This window comes from Protomyctophum bolini (assembly GCF_963924005.1).
Source record: "Protomyctophum bolini genome assembly, chromosome: 11".
Lineage (NCBI taxonomy): Eukaryota > Metazoa > Chordata > Actinopteri > Myctophiformes > Myctophidae > Protomyctophum > Protomyctophum bolini.
Window position 1 is genome coordinate 36,599,781 of NC_137872.1, and position 17,922 is coordinate 36,617,702.

At 44.9% G+C, this 17,922-nt stretch overlaps 2 protein-coding genes across 4 annotated transcripts in view; both read left to right on the forward strand.

The window, feature by feature from the left end:
- med15 (mediator complex subunit 15) overlaps positions 1-1,851 on the forward strand; it is a 28,577-nt gene extending 26,726 nt beyond the window's left edge. For all 3 annotated transcript variants that reach the window (XM_080775943.1, XM_080775945.1, XM_080775944.1), the window contains exon 18: positions 444-1,851. In XM_080775943.1, coding sequence (XP_080632069.1) covers positions 444-580 — 137 coding nt within the window. In that variant the 3' untranslated portion in view covers positions 581-1,851. The remainder of the gene's footprint in view (positions 1-443) is intronic.
- A 470-nt stretch (positions 1,852-2,321) lies between these two features.
- casc3 (casc3 exon junction complex subunit) lies at positions 2,322-17,173 on the forward strand. The gene is made up of 12 exons (XM_080774937.1): positions 2,322-2,670; positions 4,694-4,721; positions 5,019-5,074; positions 6,159-6,410; positions 7,178-7,326; positions 8,218-8,403; positions 8,499-9,544; positions 10,658-10,837; positions 12,025-12,210; positions 12,701-12,876; positions 13,958-14,198; positions 14,970-17,173. Exons 1-11 carry the CDS (start codon positions 2,434-2,436, stop codon positions 14,111-14,113), a joined length of 2,652 nt encoding a protein of 883 aa, XP_080631063.1. The 5' UTR covers positions 2,322-2,433; the 3' UTR covers positions 14,114-14,198; positions 14,970-17,173.
- Positions 17,174-17,922: the final 749 nt, after the last annotated feature.

Here is a 17,922-nt window from a genome sequence, read left to right on the forward strand (position 1 = left end):
TTTTGCGTGTTTGTATTGTATTTTCACTGCTGTTATCCGTGAAGCACTTTGTAAACTTGTTTTTGGAAAGGTGCTATATAAATAAAGTTGTTATTATTACTGTATTAATATTACTTTCATGTAATATTAATTTAGTAACGCTACCAAAACATGACCGCGCGGTGGTGGTACCAAGAGAGGTAAAAAAAATAAAGTTGTTGCTAGTCTTTTCAGGGCTTCTTCAGTGGCAGCGGTGGCCGAGCGGTTTGCGGAGCGGTCTTGATATCGGAAGGTCGCTAGTTCGTATCCGCACATTAAAATGACCACCGCTGAAGTGCCCTTGGACAAGGCATTGAACCCCTACCATGAAATGTTCTATGAGCAGGGCCTGGCTGTAAACAAGTTCTTGAGCTTAGTCCAGTTACCCTGGGTAAACATAGTACCTTTCCTTTCTTCCCTGCCAGGTGCCAACGGCTTCCTGCAGAGCGTGCACAAGAACATGACCTCCAAGCTGCTCCAGCTCCCGGACAAGCATTCGGTCACGGAGCTGCTCAACACCTGGGCCCAGAGCGTCCGACAGGCCTGCCTGTCGGCAGCGTAGAGACCAGTGGTTTTTCCAGCCAATTTCCATTTCAAGGCCCTTTATTTATTCAGCCATTTGAGCCACACGGACCACCATTTACTGACATTTTAAGCCTCTCGAACCCAAAACTTTAAAGATGTTTGTCTACAATTACCGTGCTTTTGGCAAATGTTGATCAAAAAAATAATGATTCTACATTCTCTAATTGCGTAGACTTCTTGTGAATGAAGTGATGCAGATGTTTGACAATAATTTAACTCTTGCGAGCATAACGTGAAACCATTTTTCACGTTATGCTCTCAAGAGTTAAAGTTCTATAAGGGTCCATTTCTTTACCAACTCCCATCATTTAGCATGGGGACCGCCTCAAGGACCACCGGTGGTCCCCGGACCGCTGGTCGAAAACGCACGACTACCGCTGAAAACCAATGCTGAAACTACCGCTGAACTACCACACGCCTGGTAGAGGTCCAAACAAGACTTGTTGGTGACATTATGTGGGAATACAAATACCCCCAAAACAACTACATTTGTTTTTGTTACTTCGAATCATGGCTCAGTTCGGCATGTTGCTTTCATTTAAAAAGAAAATAAATCAATGCCCACGTGGGTGCATCTCTGCAGGCCTGGACAACAAAGTGCTGCTGGGTTGTGTGTGTGTGTACACACACACACACACACACACACACACACACACACACACACACACACATACCCAGTATGCAATCTGGAATAAACCATTATTAGAAATATGCCTTCATCATCTCTCTGCTTAGGGAAACCCACCTCCATAAGGTTGGACTCCAGTTTAAAAATGATGGCAAGCTTCCAGCTTTGGAACTTGAACATGCATCACCAGCCCCACAACAAGAAGTATCAACACTTAAATGTGAATAATAATGCACTCTGGGTTGTTTTTTTGTATGCCCCTTAGAAACAACACTACATGTAAAGAAAAAACTGAAACGTTCAATTCTGTAGACTTTTACCTTCACAAAACATGCGCACATTTCCTTAATGCTCCATTCAAAAATAATGTGTATTGAAAAGACGTGAGGTAAGAATGGGATGGAAAAATCTAGTTTGATATGTAATATTTTATTTTCTACCACAAGGGGGTGCTGTTGCACTGTAATGTGAAATGCAAGGCTTGAGGTGGGTTTATTGTATGTACCGAGGGAGGAAGGGAAATGTTTGTACTCTGCTGTTCAGAGCTTTGAAATGTGTATAGAAATCTGTTTTTTTTATATATACTTTGAATAAATATTATTCTGTTCATCTGCACCATCCATGGTTGCATTTCTTTTAACAGCATAAACACAAAACTACTTCTAACACTGCCTGCACTGTCCCTTTCTCTGTTAATAATCAAGTGCTTTTTATTTTCATACGTCTTAATTTGTATTGCAATTACAAGGCACATTATAATGGGATTTGTGAGGTAGATACATTACAATGAGTAACAAAAAAAATACATACAACTCAATTATTCATGAATTGACTCAAAATATAAAGATAAGCAGCTACATGAAGGTATATATATATAAAGTAAAAAATATCCAAACATATTAATGGAGAGGAGACATTATTATTGATATTTAATCTACACATTTTTCATGTGAAATTCTTATAAATGTCTTTACTACTTTCTTGCTGGATTTTGATAAGATTAAGATTGTTTCATTATTTGGCATTAAAGTTAAATCAAATTAAACGCTCAATAATCAATTTAATCATCACGCGAATATTGTGTCACTCATATTCGCCGACCGGAAAGTGCGTCACGAGATCCGGGAGAAATTTCACCCACAATTCCTCGGGCGCTTCTTCCGCTTCCAGCAACATTCCAGATTCTTGTGAGTAAAGTTAAGATGGCGGACCGGCGGCGACGACGGAGGCGCGCGTCCCAGGACAGCGAGGAGGACGACGAGTCCGGTTCGGGCTCGGAGAGCGGGAGGTCGGGCTCGCCGACGTCCAAGGCCCGGGAGCGGGAGCGGGAGGCCGAGCCGGCGGAGGTCGCGGACGCGACGACGACGACGGCGCCGACTGCCCAGCAACCGCAACAACGGCCACCGGCGGCGGCGAAGAACGACGCGGAGTCCGAGTGTGTGAGTGTTTGTCTCGGATGCTAGCGGCTAGCTAACCCCGCTGATAGAAGTACCGATCGGCGGCTCCACAGTCTCTCCATACACCGACCGGGCCTCCTTCTTTCTGTGGAGAATTCTAGAAAGAAGCTCCCGTTATTATTCTGGAAAGCCCCCCCCCCCGTTTAGCTGTGAAACGGGTTCACACACGGTGACCGAGGGGGTTACGTTACGGGGTGTTTTGAGGATGCGTAGTATCGATGTAGTTTAGTTGTGTATCATGTTATAATCTAGGCCAGTGGTTCGTGGCGTCCAGGGACTCCCAGCGTTCCTTTACTTCCTTCAGGTGGTTTTACGGTAAATTGTTGACCCTTATTACAGTCAGAGAGCGTACAAATGGACCCGTGCCGTGGTCCATTTTGTTACGCTGTGAGTTAAGGGGGGGGTCGGGGGTCCTTGAAATGTGTACGTTTGAGGAAACGCGGATATAGGCCACGCTGTGTCTACTTCTACTATCCCCATCATGTGAGAGAGAGACTAGAGTCCGCCACCTCCAGCGCACGTTTGTCATAAATCACTCACAGACAGACGGATCAATTTAATCAACAGCTAAACCGACCAGCGGCACAAGCCACACACTAGTTCTGTTCTGACCCCCTGGTTCACCCTCCTGGTGCTGAGTCACTGAAAACCCACCTATAGCCCCTTACCCTTTAGAAGCCTTTTTTGTACCGCCATCCCAAACTAAAAAGGTATACAGGGTTCTGACCGAAGAACCGACCGAAAACGTATTGTGTTAACTTGAATTCTGCAGGGATCCAGACTAGCATGTGTATCGCTGACGAGAGGGGCAGATAACAGTTTATTAGAAAAAAATATTCTCTCTTAAGCTGGCGTTTCTACATCCTTTCACACTGGTTCTACCGGTAACTGCGTACATGCATCCATATAGCCTACATATATAGCTGTGGACAGACAGAAACCGAACACAAATTAAACCTAATGTAAGGTGGTTTCAGTTGACGACTGTGTCTGCAGGATTGCTGTTGTTTAAAGTTCAATTAATGGAAGAGAAACATAAATGGTATGATTTGTGCGCAGCGCTGCTGATGGCCGCACCCTTTACCGGTTATGAAAGTCTTTAGTTTTTGACTGAAATGAGTGGCATGTTAATTATTATTCTCTATGAACCTGAACCTGGAGTTATTAGTTGTGTTTAGGTGTTGGGGAAGCTGATGGACTGTCACGCAATATTAAACCGAACTGCCAACAGTCTTGAATAATAGTAGTTGCTTAGCAACTGTGGACTGGATTCTTGAACATTCTGGGAGGAATTGGGGAAACTGTTTTATTTATGGTAATGTTCATTAACCCAATTTTTGGTGGTGAGATAATGCTTTGACGACTGTATTGTTTTTGTGTACTCAACAATGCATTCTCATTACATTACATTGAAAACCAGACAATGGCATGTGTGTGCGCAGAATCCATTTACTGTATAAAATTGTTTTGCTGATAAACTTTTTTATAGATTTGTTGCATAACTATTTGTTTCATAGTCTTGTTTAAGAGCACCGTCGTCAGTGTATGTTGGTTGGTTACCAGTTAAACTCTCAACACTTGGTAAAGTTGACCGTTGGCTCTGTACTTGGTCTGCTCTTTCCCCTCTAGTCTACACATTTGTGAGCTTGTAGATCTGCTATTTTCTGCAAATATTCCCCCCCAAAAATAGGGATTCCAGGGGTTCAAGCACTCACACAAAGATTAATGACGCTAAAGCACAACCCTCATATTGCGATTATCCAAAAGTTGCGTAACAAAAACACGTCAACTCAATTTCATTATAACCAAGATATTCGCAAAAAAATAGCCTGTCCCTAGAAAATCTTTAGCCCTCTGGGAAGAGAGCAGAGATTCAGCACAGCCGATTTTTATGTTTTAATAAGGCGTTCCATTTGAAGCACGGCTAGATGGCTATTTCAACCAATCTGATTGCTTCCTCGAAACGACCTGACCTAAAATACCTGCTTCTTTTTCCCCTCTGCAGGAGAGTGAAGATGGAGGAGTTGGAGAAGGTAAGCTTCATAGCATCAACATAATACTGCTGCTTATTCCGTTAAATGGTGACTTTACTTTCCAGTAAATGTCCCTCCACACCAAAAATGGCTTGTAGATCTGCTATTTTCAAAGAGTGTTCTCCCCAGAATAGAGAATCTAGGTTCCAGGTGACTTAAGACATGGCAACGTTGCCCTGAAATATGGTTTTAGAAAATGCTTAAAGAACACGTATTTCTAAATCATTAATAATGATATCTAGAGCTGGCTGACTAGAGAACCTTTACTACAGTGATGGATGTTCTGTGTCTTTGCAGCCGTTCTCTCTGACTATGACAGTGCTGACCCTGAAGAGAACGCTTCCCATTCAGAGGTAGGTAACTTTTTTACTAGTTTACTAGTTGCCTAGTTTACAAGTCGAATAGTTGTTTAACTAGGCCTCCCGTTTATGTTAAAAGAAAGTGTAAAAACAAACAAAACTAGTCTACTAGTACCAGCAAGGTCAACTAGTGGATTTACTAGCCGAGTTGAATAGTCGACTAGTTGCTTAAAGCCCTAGTGCGGTTTGGGCTTTATTCCCATCATATTATCTCTGGATTGTCTGTCTCTTTCTCTCATATCTCACCTACAGGTCACATCAATAGACCATACTATATTTAATATTCAAATATAGGTTTGACTACTGATTATTCTTATTATTAAAGTTTGAAAATGGCCATCTCTTGCATGGCTGCTTCTAGCCTCTCAAGATCAGTGACATGGGTTTGCAGACTGCAAGCTACACTTCCAAGTTATTCCCCTCCCTTGCAAACGGCATATACTATGCGTGAGCTTGTAGATTGAAGTACGTGTCCTGACCCTGATAAAAATACAAATCAATGGCATATTATGTATGTGGGGTGTGGGCTATGCGGTGTGTGTGTGTGTGTGTGTGTGTGCGTGCAAACACAAACTATAAATGCCATTGACAATGAATGGACAATTTTGAGTGTTTGTGTAAACCATGATAAGATCGCCCCTCGCCCCTTTTACCTTAGAGTGTTGTGTATTGTGCGGTTCCGATGCGATTTCTTCCTGTTTAAGGGAACTTCTGTTTGTCTTTGTGATGTTCTCTTCCTGTTAAGCTGCAAGTATCCATTCCATAGAGAGAATGCTTCCATTATATCATTATTATTGGTGGTAGTAGCATTGATGTAAACTCTGCACTCCGTTTAGAAGGAAGGAAGTCTGCACACTGACTGTGCAATCATTGTTTCAGCCCCTTGTGGGTCTTCCACAACTTATGGTTTGAGACATTGTACCTTTTTATTCATGAAATAAAGTGCATGGGAGCTTGAGATCAGTGTGCTGACTTCCTTCCTTCTAATCTAAACTGTACGTACTTTTGTTCAAGCGCCCCGTGGAATCTTTTTGAGATGTGCTTTTCGGATTCTAACGCGGCACTCTCTGTCCCACAGGGAGGAGAGGAGGAAGAGGAGGGCGAGTACCACAGCGACGAGGAGGCCCCAGCGGCGGCCAGTGAGCCCGTAGCGCCAGCCGCTGAGGAGGAGGAGGGGGAGGAGGAGCCCACCGCGGAGGCAGAGGAGAGGGAAGAGGGAGAGGTGGTGGGGCTGGTGGTGGAGGAGGAGGAGGAGGAGGCGCCAGAGAAAGGGGGCGGCAAGGAGCTGAAAGAGAACCTATCTGGAGAGAGACAGAGTGGAGATGGACAGGTAGGGATGGAGGTATGAACGAATGAATGAATGAATGAATGAACCATGGATGGATGAAGGGGTAAGCTATGACGAGACCGTTATTGATCCCTGCGGGGGGAATGCAGGTGTCGTGGTAGCAAAAGCAGCGAGTTTGAACCACAAGATAATGTACATGACCGAGTAGAGCGAGATGATAATTCATATAACATTATGAAATAATATACTGAGCTATTGAGCTAACATACATAACATAGTGTTTGTGTAATGTACCTATGTATCTATCACCAGTATGAATATAATACTCGATAGATAAATATGTCTCCAGTGAATGAGGAAATCCATTTGTCAATAGACTGTTTTCATCTGCCATGATTCAGCCTCGTCCTGAGAACAGAACGTAACTTTGAGTGATGGAACGTTTGACCGACCTGAAACATCTCGTGTCTGTTTAATGGTTTTAGGGATGATCGGACATAAGATGTCTCTCTCTCTCTCTCTCCTTGTCATTGCTGGAAACTATTTCAATATAAATATATAGATGTAATGTTGACGCCCCTGCCATGCATAGTCCGCCATGGCACCGTTGGAGGTGCGACAAAGAAAGCAGGAAGACCATCCTTCTGTATGAAATAATTGTCAGTGCTGGAAATGAATTCAATATAAATATATCGATGTAATATATCGGTATTTGTCGATTTGACCCTGCAAATCGGTCATAATTTCGTTTATCTAGAAAAAAAGCTATAGAAAAAAAGTCTTAATTTTTCTGCCTCCTTCTCAACCAGGAGTCTACAGATGACCCGGAGAACAAGTCGAGTGGAAAGGTGGGTCTGAAGTTGGACGACGACGAAGACCGGAAGAACCCAGCCTACATCCCCAGGAAGGGCCTGTTCTTTGAACACGACGTCAGAGGTCATGCCCAGGAGGAGGAGAGGTAGGATGAGTTGCTCTCTGAATGTTTAGTTCACCGTAGCTGAATTCCATGGCCCACTCGCTCGCTCACACACACACGCTCACTCCAGCATTGGTGGTGTTATGTTGAAATTGGTGACCTGCTGAAATATTTGACAATCGTGTAGACGTCGCATGAAGTCGGTGTCCGAATGTAAATCATTGAGGTTTGTTTATTAGCCGAGTTCAACCTAGCGGTACCTCCATGTGACCTTATGTGATGTCCACAAGATGGTCACATATTTCGGCAGGTCACCAATTTCACCGCAACACAGCCATGCTGGAGTTAACGGAGTGTGAGTGAGCAAGTGGCCGAGATTTTGGGTATTGGAATTTGGGCTCTAGAGAATGGGGGACAGTCTCCTTCAAATTAGGGTGCTAAGAGACACAATTCCTAGCAGAGTGCATCAGATTTGGATTTTCTAGTTCAAAACCAAAAATGTGCATTGGGATCACTTTGATATCCCATCTGTGATCTAGCTCAGCAAACATCCACTCCTATAGGGATTAAAAATGTTTTAACATTTGGGCCCAGACGACCAGCCAGTGGAGATCTCTGATCTGGCCTATATATCGACCCAGACCAGACCAATTTGACAACAATTTTGGTATCCGCTATTTTGCAACCATGTGTCCCATGTTCAAGGACCCTATTTTGGCCATGTTCAAAAGTTTAAAAATAAAGCCATTTGCATTTTCTATGTAAAAATATCTTTTTCTTTTCTTAAATGGATGGAAAGACTCTCCAAAATGGCAGTCTGGCAGAACATGTCCATCTCACTGTACATCCTTGTGTGTTTTATTGGCGAATAGAACCAGTTGACTCTCTCTCTCTTTGTCTCTCTCTGTCTCTCTCTCTCATTCACTCAACCAGACCTAAAGGTCGCAACAGGAAGTTGTGGAAGGACGAGGGTCGCTGGGAACACGACCGCTTCCGAGAGGAGGAGCAGGCTCCTAAGAGCAGGGACGAGCTGATCTCCATATATGGATACGACATCCGCACGCCCAACGGAGGGCGGCCAGGCGACCAAGGCTACAGGCAGCAGCAGCGCAGGCCCAGGTGAACATCATGTGACAAATGTCTTGAAAATAGAAAGTCTAGACTATGCTTATTTGACCCGTGAGTGACCGCTCGTCTCCGTCTCTGTCCTCCAGAAACGGTACGTCTCCCAGCAGGGACAAGCGTTACGGGCGTGACGAAAGAGGAGGAGAGCGCCCTGTGCGCTCCTGGCACAGCGGAGGAGGAGGAGGAGGAGGAGGTTCAAGTCGAGGAGGCCCCAACTCCCCACCTCCCTCTCTCCACCCGTCCTCCTCCGTCTCTCCCACCTCCTCCCAGCGCAACGACCCCCACCACAACAACTCCCTCAACAGACCCCCCGCCTCCGCCCGCAGACCCCCCCCTCCTCACCAGCAGAGCCACAACATCTCCCAGCAGCAGTACAGGAACAACGACGACAATCACCACCATCCCATCCGAGAGAGGCAGCAGGGCCCCCGGGCCCAGCCGGAGCCCGCCCACCACCACCACCACGGCGGCGGCGGCCACCGGCAAGGGTTCTCGTCGGCCAATGACGGCGGAGAGAGGGGCGGCGTCTACCGCGGCGGGAGGGGAGGAGGCGGGAGGAGTGGTCCCGTCGAGGAGATGGTCGGTAACCGAGGCGGCGACGCCGAAGAGCGGGAGGACGCGTTGACCGCCACATCTGCGTCGTCGCAGCCGGGCGGATACCAGTCCACGTCGCCAAGGCGCCATCACCACGAACGAGGAGGAGGCGGCGATCGTTCAGGCTCGGCCACCTCCCCCGACCCCCCCGCCCCCCAGGCGGCTAACCGGGAGACGTCTCCTCCCGCGGAGCGGCCCGTGGAGAGGAAGTCGTACGCTCTGGCCAGGAGGACTCGATCGCGACCCGCCGACATGGGCAGCAAACAGACGTCCGTGGACGAGACCACGACGACGACGACGGCGGCGGCGGCGCTCACGAGCATACCGGCGGCGTCCTCGTCCTCGTCTCCGTCGTCCTCCTCGGGGGGCGGGGTGAGCGTGACGGCGGCGGGGGCGCCGGGGGGGAAGGGCTGGACGGCGGTGGACTCGGGAGGCGGCGGTCTGACGGGCATGGACCAGGAGATGGCCCGCCTCAGTCTGGCTGGACAGAACTGGACCCAGAGTGGTCCCCCTGCGTCCTACCTGAGATCAGAGATGAGGGGTGAGAGAGAACCTACTGAAAACATAGATTATTCTGTCTTTTTAGATTTAGTTTAAGTGTTGTGCTGGTACCAGGAAGTGGGAAAAGCACCATAATTATGTATATTACACTCTCCATTTCTCCGTTCGTCTCTCGCTTAATCTCAGTCTTTTTGTCCGTCTCGGTTTGTCTCCGTCTTTGTCTCTCTTTGCCTCCATTACTGCCCAATGAAATGGACTAGAAGCTCTGTGCCTGAATAATGCGTTTTTATATTAGCTGTACAACATGTGAAGACATTTAATGAGGCAGAATACTTATGAATAGTCTAAGGCAAGTTGGGAGTCAAGTGGATTGCTGGTAGCTGGTGGTAGCTAAGCTCCATCTTAGCAAACTGTTCTGATTCTTGTAGTGGCATGTTCCGTTGGGTGCCGAAAACAGCTGATGTACAAGCTCTCAATGGGCCGCAGCTATCACTCATTGTGAGCTTGTATATCGGCAATTTTCAGTGCAACATCATGGTACAACAAAGTATACATCAGGCTTTTTGACTTTTGGTCTGTCAGACAAAAGGAAGCGAATGAAAAAAGACACGCATGACTGTCTCTTAGTAGATCTACAAGCTCATAGAGTCTCTTAGCAGATCTACAAGCTCGGCGTGGCACCGAGTGCTGTGCTACGAGCTTGTAGATCTGCTATTTTTGAAAAATCTTTGATTTATATATTCTTTCTGAGTGAACGTTTTTAACTAATATCTTTGCTTCTGTGTAGTTTCCTGGAAAAAACATATTTTTAAATTGTAGTCGGCGGCCTAAGGATTTAGAAGACATTTGGCGGAATCTGATCTCAGGTCTACATGGGTTTAGATCTGACCGATTCTACAAAATGTCTTCAAAGTCCTGACAGTTTTCTGAAAAACCTATGTTTCTATAGCAGTGGTTTTCAAACAATTTCATGTCAAGGACCCCAAAAATCATCTGAAATTGGCCACCGACCTCCATTGATAATATGTTGTTCCAGGGACCCCCCCCCCCCCCCAGAAGTCGTTCGCTCTGAAAGAATATATATTGGTTGCATTTCTGTGTATCGGTCTCCTCCTCTCTAACCTTCTTCTTCCCCTCGCTCTCTCTCCCCCAGGAATCCCCTCTAATCCCCCCATACACATGAGCAGTCCTCAGTTCCCTGCCATGGAGGAGTTGGGTGGAGGCTCCAACCGAGCCAAGCGTTACTCCTCGCAGCGCCAGAGACCGGTACCTGACCCCGCTCCGCCCCTCCACCCCCACCTAGGGGTGATGGAGGGACACTACTATGAACCCAGTAAGTTAACAACCTACCGCTGCAATATCAATGTAGAACAAATGTAATACACTATGCGTTTTCACATCAAGTCCGATACAAACGTGTTGTGTAAAACTCGCCACCAAATGGGTCTTTCACTCCAATCAAAACCTTTCTCGCCGTTCTGAACCGTCTCGATAGAAAAAGGGGAGTTAGGTGGTTTCTTCCGGATGATATACACCGTCAGGTGGTTCATGGTCTCGCTTGGGTAGACGGTCAGAAATCTCCGACGGATACACCTGGGGAAATCTAAACTCGACGAATGGTAACGAGGAGAGGAAGTGCAACGCTTGCACGTCCCAAACCCGAAGCTAGGCAGGCGCTGCTGAGCAAAGACCAGCACAAAATGGACAGCTTCACGCTTGCACATTGTAGGCAGGGCTCCAATTTCTTTACCATCGGTAACAAACCTACAGTACAATACATGGCCCAATGTTACTTTTTCAGGAAATGAAAAATATACATTTTAAAGAAAACCTTATTGTTTTAAAACAAAGCAATACAGCCTCATCGAAGTTGGTGTTGCGACTTTATATATTGCAAATTACTTCCATGAGAGGTGGTGGAGTTGCTTGCTGTAGCAGACATTTTGAGGGTCCAATGGAGTTGAGAGGTTTTGTCCAAAGCAATTTTTACAACTTTCCATTGGTTAAATATTTTCGAAACGACACGCAGACTTAAAGGGTGTTCAATATCACTGATTTGTGCCTAAAAAAAATCTAAAACCTCAAAAAAGGAGTTATGAGGTTTCCTCCCGACATATGAAAGGCCTCCCAAAAGGCTTTGCATTGGGTCTGTGATGCAAATGTATTTATATTTTATTTTCCGAATTGAACCCAGTTTTAGCCCATTGACCTTTTTAGTTGAATGTACTGTAGATGTCACCTGGGAGTTTATCCGTAGGCAAAGATATCTGGTCAGTGTTATAATAAATCAATAGGAATGAAATCGACTTGGTCCAGTTAAGAAAAAATATGACGCACCATCGCTCCACGGCAGTTGAAAGCTGCGTTCGTCAATAATTGACCCGTGGAATTTGATCTGAGTCGTTGGCCTTAATAATACTAATATTCCTGATGGCATGTATTTAACCCTGCGAGGTTGTTGCAGGTAAGAGTGGAGAAACGCTGGTTGTTTATTGTTGCGACTCTCTCTCCCTCCTTTAGTGTCGTACCAGGGACCAATCTACACCCACGGGGAGAGTCCAGCACCCATGCCACCCCAAGGGATGCCACCCCAAGGGATGCCATTGCCACCCCAAGGGATGCCACCCCAAGGCATGCCATTGCCACCCCAAGGGATGCCACCCCAAGGCATGCTGGTCCAGCCAGAGATGCACATCCCCCACCCTGGTTAGTGAAGCTGTGTGTGTGTGTGTGTGTGTGTGTGTGTGTGTGTGTGTGTGTGTGTGTGCGCGAGCGCGCGTGCAAGACACATGACTTATAGCATGTTATGTAGATGGCACTATAAATGCATTGTACGTAGTCATAGCACGTCATAGTACATAATGTACAGCATAGTATAGTATATATGTATAGTTTCATTATATAGATATTCCACTGTTCTTAGCTTACGCATATTTCATGATAAATGTTTTTATGTGATTTATTCCCATGCTTTTTTGTTCTTGCTTAATGTAAATCGCTCTGGATTAAGAGCGTCTGCTAAATGCCTAAATTGTAATTGCACGCAAGACATTTAATGTCTGTGAGATGGATATTTATTAGAGATGTGTCTGCACTTTGACCGTCATTTCAATAGAAATGCTCCTGAAATGCTACTTGAATGAACGATTTAAATAATGACTGTTGGAAATCCTCTCTCCTTCCTTAACCCGTCTAGCTCTCCATCCCCACCAATCCGGCGGCCCGATGGGTAACCCCGCCCTCTACGGCGCCCCGCCCGTTTCCCTGTCGCCGGCGCAGCCTCAGCAGCTGTTGGCTCCGCCCTTCTACCCTCCTCCGGGGGTCATGACCTTCCCCTACCCGACCATGTACCCTACTCCCCATAATCCACAGGTAGGGCCACGCGGCACTCGTCATTGGTGTTGTTTTTGCAGAGCTTTAGCAGATCTACAAGCTCGTAGCGCGCCACCGAGTGGCGCGCTACGAGCTTGTAGGTCTGCTACTTTTGAAAAATCGAAGAACCACTGACATTAAGAAACATGGCTTTTTCAGAAAACTGTCAGGATGTAGAAGACATTTTTAGAATCTGATCTCGGCTCGTCTTTGCATAGACTTTGTATGTAAATGGGGCCGCTCTAACCATCCAAGTCTGAATTCTGAACGCACCTCAACAGATGAAACGAGGCCAAAGAAAATGGGTTAAAAACTATTACTAGTAGTAACTACAGAACGACTAAGCGAGGGTAAAAAATCATCTCGTCATAAAAAAAAAAGACAAGACAAATGAAGATAACGGTGTAAAGCCAAACAATAAAGTGATAAAATATGACTAAATATGGAGTTTAATTCAAGTCATCTGAAATGTTGTTGGCTAAATAGTAGCGTCCTAAATGGCCGATCTTCCACTTTGTTGATACGTTTTGTGTCTATGAGCTTTGTACATGTGCCATTAGCAGAGCCCCAAAGGCTAAGCGCAACAAGCTGCCTCCAAAGGCCAAAGATAAGTTTTTAACTTAAAAAAAAAAAAGTGGCTTAAATTGAAAACATTTATAATCATGACTTAAGACAAATCTTAACAACTCTCGTTCTTAAGAAGAAAAAAAAATAGAACAAATCTATGGTGGCCTGTGCTTCACTATTGCTACTGCCATTTAGCGGTGGATGTTAACCCATTTTGGGGGCGGGAACCCCTGTTGGTGTTTAGAATTATGTTGTGCTTTAGCTATTGAAAACGAGCTTGTAGATCTGCTATTTTTGAAAAATCAAAGAAGAACGACTGACAAAGAAACACAGCTTTTTCAGAAAACTGTCATTTTCAAACAGACATTTTTTTAGAATCGGACCCAGGTCAAAATGGGTTTTAATGGGACTTTTGGCTCTCTACAGTATATTTGCTCCTAATAAAACCGTGTGAATTTCTTGAGTTTGTCTGAATTCTGTGCCAAACGGTTGTTGTTCTCCCTCCCGTTCCCAGGCCCAGATGTCCCACATGTCTCAGGTGTACGGCGGCGTGACGTACTACGACACGGTCCAGCAGCAGGCTCAGCCCAAGCCCTCGCCCCCCCGCCGCTCCTCTCAGCCCGTCTCGGTCAAGCCCCCGCCGCCAGAGGTCCCCTTCGCCTCCGAGTGACCCCCCGCCGCGACCCCCCACCCCCCCCCCCCCCCCTGCAATCCCCACGGGCTCCCGCCACACCCAACCCAAAAGGGCCACACGGGTGAGTTGTTTATTATGCGCCACAGCTGTGAATGATGAGGGTGATCAAATAGCAGTGGTGGGAAAAGGTACTACCCAAAGGCCACACGGGTTAGTTTATGCGCCACAGCTGTGAATGAGAGGGTGATCAAATGAGTTTATGCGCCACAGCTGTGAATGAGAGGGTGGTCAAATGGCAGTGGTGGGGGAAAAGGTACTCCCGTTATTTACTTGAGTAAAAGTAGCATGTACAGTAGAACTAATTTAAAAATATACTGGAGTAAAGGTACAAAGGTATTGATATCAAAATGTACTGGGAGGTAGGAAAAGTAGAAAGTGCTCATTATGAAGAATTTCACACGTTTTCAAATTAATAAAATGCGTAAAAAATAGCAGCTATTTGAAAACGGCAGATCTTCAAGCTCACAATGCGTCGCTTTGTGAGCTCGTAGATTGGCTATTTTCAAATGGCTGCCATATATTTTTTTGCTGACGTGGGTACGGTACTGTGTGTTTTGTACTAATGTCTACAACCAAAGTTGTCAAGTAATTGTAGTGGAGTTAAAAGTACAATATTTGCCTCCGAGATGTAGTGGAGTAGAAGTACTGAAAATTGGAAATACTCCACTGAAGTGTAAAAAAAAAACCTAAGCATTGTACTTAATCAGACCAGTGTGTGTCCAGTGGAAACCTCGTATGAATCTGATCTCATGTCAGAATGGGTTAAATACAGTACTTAGTTTATACCACTGTTAGTTTACACCTCTCTCTCTCTCTTTCTCTCTGTCTCTAGTTGGGGGGTTGGTGAGGAGCAGCTGGCCGTAGCAACCAACAGCAGTATGATGGAGTGAGGGTTTGGCGGGGGTCGATACTTAAAGGGGATTACCACTCATTTTCAACATTGAACTATGTCATTATACCTTAGAAATGTTGTGTGGAAATACATTTTTTTTTTAAAAGGTCCCCCCCCCCCCCCCAGAACTGGAGGTCTAGACGTTGAGGTAATGTGATCAGTGACATCACAGAGATGTACTTTGCAAAGCCAAAGAGTACATCTTTGTACTCTTTGCGTGCAATAACGTCTTCAGGAACCCTGCCCTGAAGCGGAAGAGCAAGAACAAGTGGTTCTTCCAGAAGCTCAGGTTCTAGGCTCCCTTGTTTTCTACAAATAAATGTATAACAAATTGAGGGGAGAGAGAAAAAAAAAGTACATCTTTGTGATGTCCCTGATCACATGAGCCAAAGTTCAAACGGAAGGTCATTTAATTTTTATTTCATTTCATTTCCACACAACCTCTCTTAAGGTATACTTATGACATAGATCAATGTTGAAAATGAGTGTTATGCCCCCTTTTTAAACCGGTGCTTCACTTCTCCTCATATTTCTCTTCACGTTTTCCCGTTTTATCTTTTCTTAACCCGATCGAAGGCAGTCGTCGTCGTCTCACTGTGGACTGAAAGCCAACGGGTTTTTTCCCCTCTGCCGTGCGACGGCGTCGCTCGCCAATAACGGTTGGAGAACGTTAGACCTCACAACGCAGCGTTAGGTGCGACAGACACGCTGCGAGCGTCCTGTCCTAGGCGGGCCGTTTGTTCTCGGCGTGTGCAAACGAAGCATGAGTCGAGCTTTTAAAAAAAGTCTGCCGGTGGAAAGACTTGGAACTAGTGTCGGCGTCAGTCTGAGGTCAAGCATGTGTGTGGCTGTCCATTTAGTTAATTTTTTTGCTTTATCACTCCACACCCCACCCCACCAGTATTTTCTGAATGGATGAAGGACCTTACCCTGAAAACACTTTGAAGCAATATAGTCGCTAAGCGTTAAAAAAGGAGCTCGTACTGTACTTGGTTACAGTGACCGTTTTGGACGTTTGGACGGCTCGTTTTATTACATAATTATTTTCCTCCACTCGTCGTGACTTCAGGTGACGAGTTGAGTAAATTGAGACAACCAAATACATCAGTTATGAATAGATAGAATAAAAATAACAAGTAATTAAGCATCAGTCGTTGGCTGATGACAGGTGTTCATATTTCTTTTTCTTTCGTTGTCCCTCTCTGTCGCTTCCCTCACTGACCTTTTTCAGTTTAAGTCACTGGCCCTTTTCATTTGGGGGGAAATGCTTTCATAAATGTTTTCTTTGGCTTAGTTTTTCGAGCCGTCTTCCCAACAGAACATTGTTCCCAAAGGTTGGGACCCCCCCCCCCCTGCCGTAGCCCCCTATTGGGAGTGTTTCAGATGATGCAGCACTGGGTTTTTAAGGGAAAAGGGTACAAATCCTATTATTTTTTTCCCCACACAAGCCTTTTTCCGTAAAACACCCACAATCCTAGGAAACGTAAGTGTTTAAAGTAGTGTGCTTGCACCTTTTTTCAGTTGTAGTTGGAATATATTTGTTTTTATATGAAAACATTACATGTTGCATTTGCTTGATGTAAATTTAAGCTTTCAGCCCTTTTCTTTTTAAATGCTGCCGCTGTTTTTTATCCACTTTAACTAATAGGGGGACTTCAAATGGTGAACGTGACTCTGTTGGAGAGGAGACTAGGATGCATAAATGTTGCTGTACATAAAAAGTCTAAATGTGTATATAAACGCTTGAAAAGAGGATGACAGAGCAAGAATAAATAAAATAAAGAATATTGTAAAACTACTACTAGCTCTACAAAAAGCAGCTAGCTAACTCTTTACGGTCACCTTAAATAAATATGTGTCGGCAGGGACCTCCAGTGTTTAGTTTTTTTTGAATAGTCTATTTATGGACTTATGAATCACTGAAATAATATTATACATTGGATGAGAAACAAAGAAAGCCCTCTGGCTTTTGAATTTATCGGTATTTTAGTTGTAATTGTTTTTGATTTGCTTGTTTTTGTTTCTTTTACATATATACTGTTGTATATGTGTGCGTTAATCCCAGAATGTGTCTTTAGTTCAGTTTTTGTTTTATTTTTTAATTAAAATTGGGAGGAGTGTTGAAAGTGGCCTCTGCTGATCAACTGTAGTTTTTACTTAATTTTTTTTACCTTACCTAACCACTTAAAGCCATGTGTACACTTCGTCATACAACAAAGGTGAATATATCAAAACTATTTACGCATCGGGATGTGACGCGTTTTGCGAGCTAGTAGATTCATAGACTTATTTATAGGCCCCAAAGTAGCGTGGTTAACAAACCTTCATTAGGCATTCATTTTGTCATCAACTCATCATCATTTCTTCCAAAATCCCCCCCCCACAGAAGTCAAGTCCCCTAGTAGTGGTGGGGTTTCCAGGATGATAAAGGAACCAAAATGACAGTTGTCTCTATAGAAGCACACGGCATAAATTCCTATAGGAAGAATGTATTCCTGTTTTTCTTTTGTTTATTTCATACCGATCCTCACGTATACATCCAGGACAAAGCGAGAACCACTGACTATACTGTACTGTGCTGCATGTTCTGCTCACAACCAGGTGCTTGACGCGAGAGAAGAGAAAGCTCCTGTTCTCGAAGCGTAATGATTACGCTTTAGTTGTCGTCGATTCGTCTCCTTTCTTTGTGGCTGCCGCTGCCTCATCATTCAAACATTCATGTTGTGTTAAACATGTTCACCTCGGACCAGAGTGTATGTATACACAGTATAGGCCTACTTGTTCCATCTCTATTTGAATCCGTGTGGTTCTATCGATCGGAGATTCTGGCTCATCTCTGCCTTATCAACTTGAGTGACTTTTAGGGCAGATTCACACTCGGTCCGTTTTTGTT